General features: G+C 34.4%; 1 protein-coding gene across 1 annotated transcript in view; it reads left to right on the forward strand.

Annotated features, from left to right (window-relative positions):
* Window positions 1–949: 949 nt before the first annotated feature.
* The window catches only part of LOC106459003 (phosphatidylinositide phosphatase SAC2-like), a 61605-nt gene continuing 60799 nt past the window's right edge, over window positions 950–1755 (forward strand). Inside the window, exon 1 of the mRNA XM_022385379.1 lies at window positions 950–1171. Within this exon, the coding sequence (XP_022241087.1) occupies window positions 1066–1171 (106 nt within the window). The 5' untranslated portion in view covers window positions 950–1065. The remainder of the gene's footprint in view (window positions 1172–1755) is intronic.

Consider the following 1755-nt stretch of genomic DNA (forward strand, 5'->3'; position numbering starts at 1 on the left):
ACTAGAGCATTCGCCAAGATATGGGATAGTTCTAGAAACGTGGCGTCACTGTAGTCATGTGATCTCGAGGACGCAACAATTCTATTCTTCCTCATACCATTCAATCCCCTCCTCCGTGTACAGCTCCAATGGCTTTGGTCTGCTTAAATATGGTCTTAAGGGCTGACGTTAATGAATGATCTTTGGAAAGTTGCTTAATATGCGTTTTCTAATATTGATTTAGCTATCCTTCACAGAAACTTGTTACATTGGAAACTGCGATATCAAGTAATTGTATTTAATCATAACCATTAAAATGAACATGATCGACTATGGTGAAAGTACTATCTAACGCAGCACGAGATTTGGAACGACGCTGCAATCAACCGTCAGTACAATAATATCTAGTCTGTTGTTTTTGGCCGAATTGACTGATACTTTAGCCGAAACAAATTCTTAATTTGGTACATTGCTACATGAACCCAAACTCAGTAGGAAATAAGTACTGACCAATGCCACGATGCTCACTCAGCTCCCAAGCTTACCCAGTCAGAGTCCACATGATCCTTTCAGCGTCCAAGTACGTCAAACGTACGGACTTACAACGCTAAAATCCAGGGCTTGATTCCACTCAGTTGGCAGAGCGCAGATAGCCTAAGGTGTGGCCGTGCGCTGTTACAATCAAATCCACCGTTTCTAAAACAAAAAGGAAAATAAAATGAAAATACTAACATTAGCTAATCTATAGTAACTTATTAACTCCTGACGTTAGATAATCCTTGTTTTCAGATTTTGCAAATTCGTATTTTGGAGATTTTTATTTTTAAAGTTATGGTTATTTATTTAAAGAATAAAGGTAACATATTTTATCTCAATAGTTATTTTATTCACTATCTTGTAACTATTTGTAATACCAGTAGAAGGCTCCGTTTGTTGTAATCGTTCTCTAACACTAACAGCTAATCTTTCATACTGTGTAGAGGAAGGTGCAAATCTCTGTAACTTATGGTTTCTCGGTAATTTTTATTATGAGTCATATAATTTATTTTATTGATAAACTGTAATAAACTGTACTGTTTTGTAATAATGGAGTTATTCATGAACAATGAGTATTACATAATTGTTGATGGGGGACATACATTGTGGTGTAGTCGAATCGATGGGACTCTAACGCCTAGATTGAACTCTGACGGTGAGTCATGAAAACTTGAAAAACTGCTAACTTGTTTATTTTTATGCTGGTAAATTAATTATGTTTACCTAATTATTAAATAGGGCCTGTGAATAATAAAGTAGCAACAAGAAGAGGAAAAAAAGTTTACGATTGTGAAAACAGATAAATACTCAGAATAGCGATTAACGTTATGCAAGAAAAAATCTAAATGAATTGAAATTAGGATGCATCATATGTTTAAATTTTTTCAGTTGATAAAAAGAAAATTTTCTACATTATGATATTGTACTTATTCTCAGTTTCACTGACCCAATTAATTATCATTAATAATAGTAATACATTTATTGGGTTCTACCTTTAGTTTTAAAATGAAATTCAACATTTGCTCCTAGATTGAACACAATATTCCAAATGTGGCCTAGCCAGTGACCTGTACAATGAAAGCGTAACCTTGTTAGACTTGTATTCAATATTTCTATGGATACAACCTAAAATCCTATTTGCCCTACTACTAGCAACAGCACACTGCTTGGATGGCTTTACAGACTGACTGACTATTACACCAAGATCCCTTTCTTTCATAACACTATTAAGGTTATTCC

The sequence above is a fragment of the Limulus polyphemus genome, unplaced genomic scaffold (genome assembly GCF_000517525.1).
Source record: "Limulus polyphemus unplaced genomic scaffold, Limulus_polyphemus-2.1.2 Scaffold545, whole genome shotgun sequence".
In the NCBI taxonomy this organism is placed as follows: domain Eukaryota; kingdom Metazoa; phylum Arthropoda; class Merostomata; order Xiphosura; family Limulidae; genus Limulus; species Limulus polyphemus.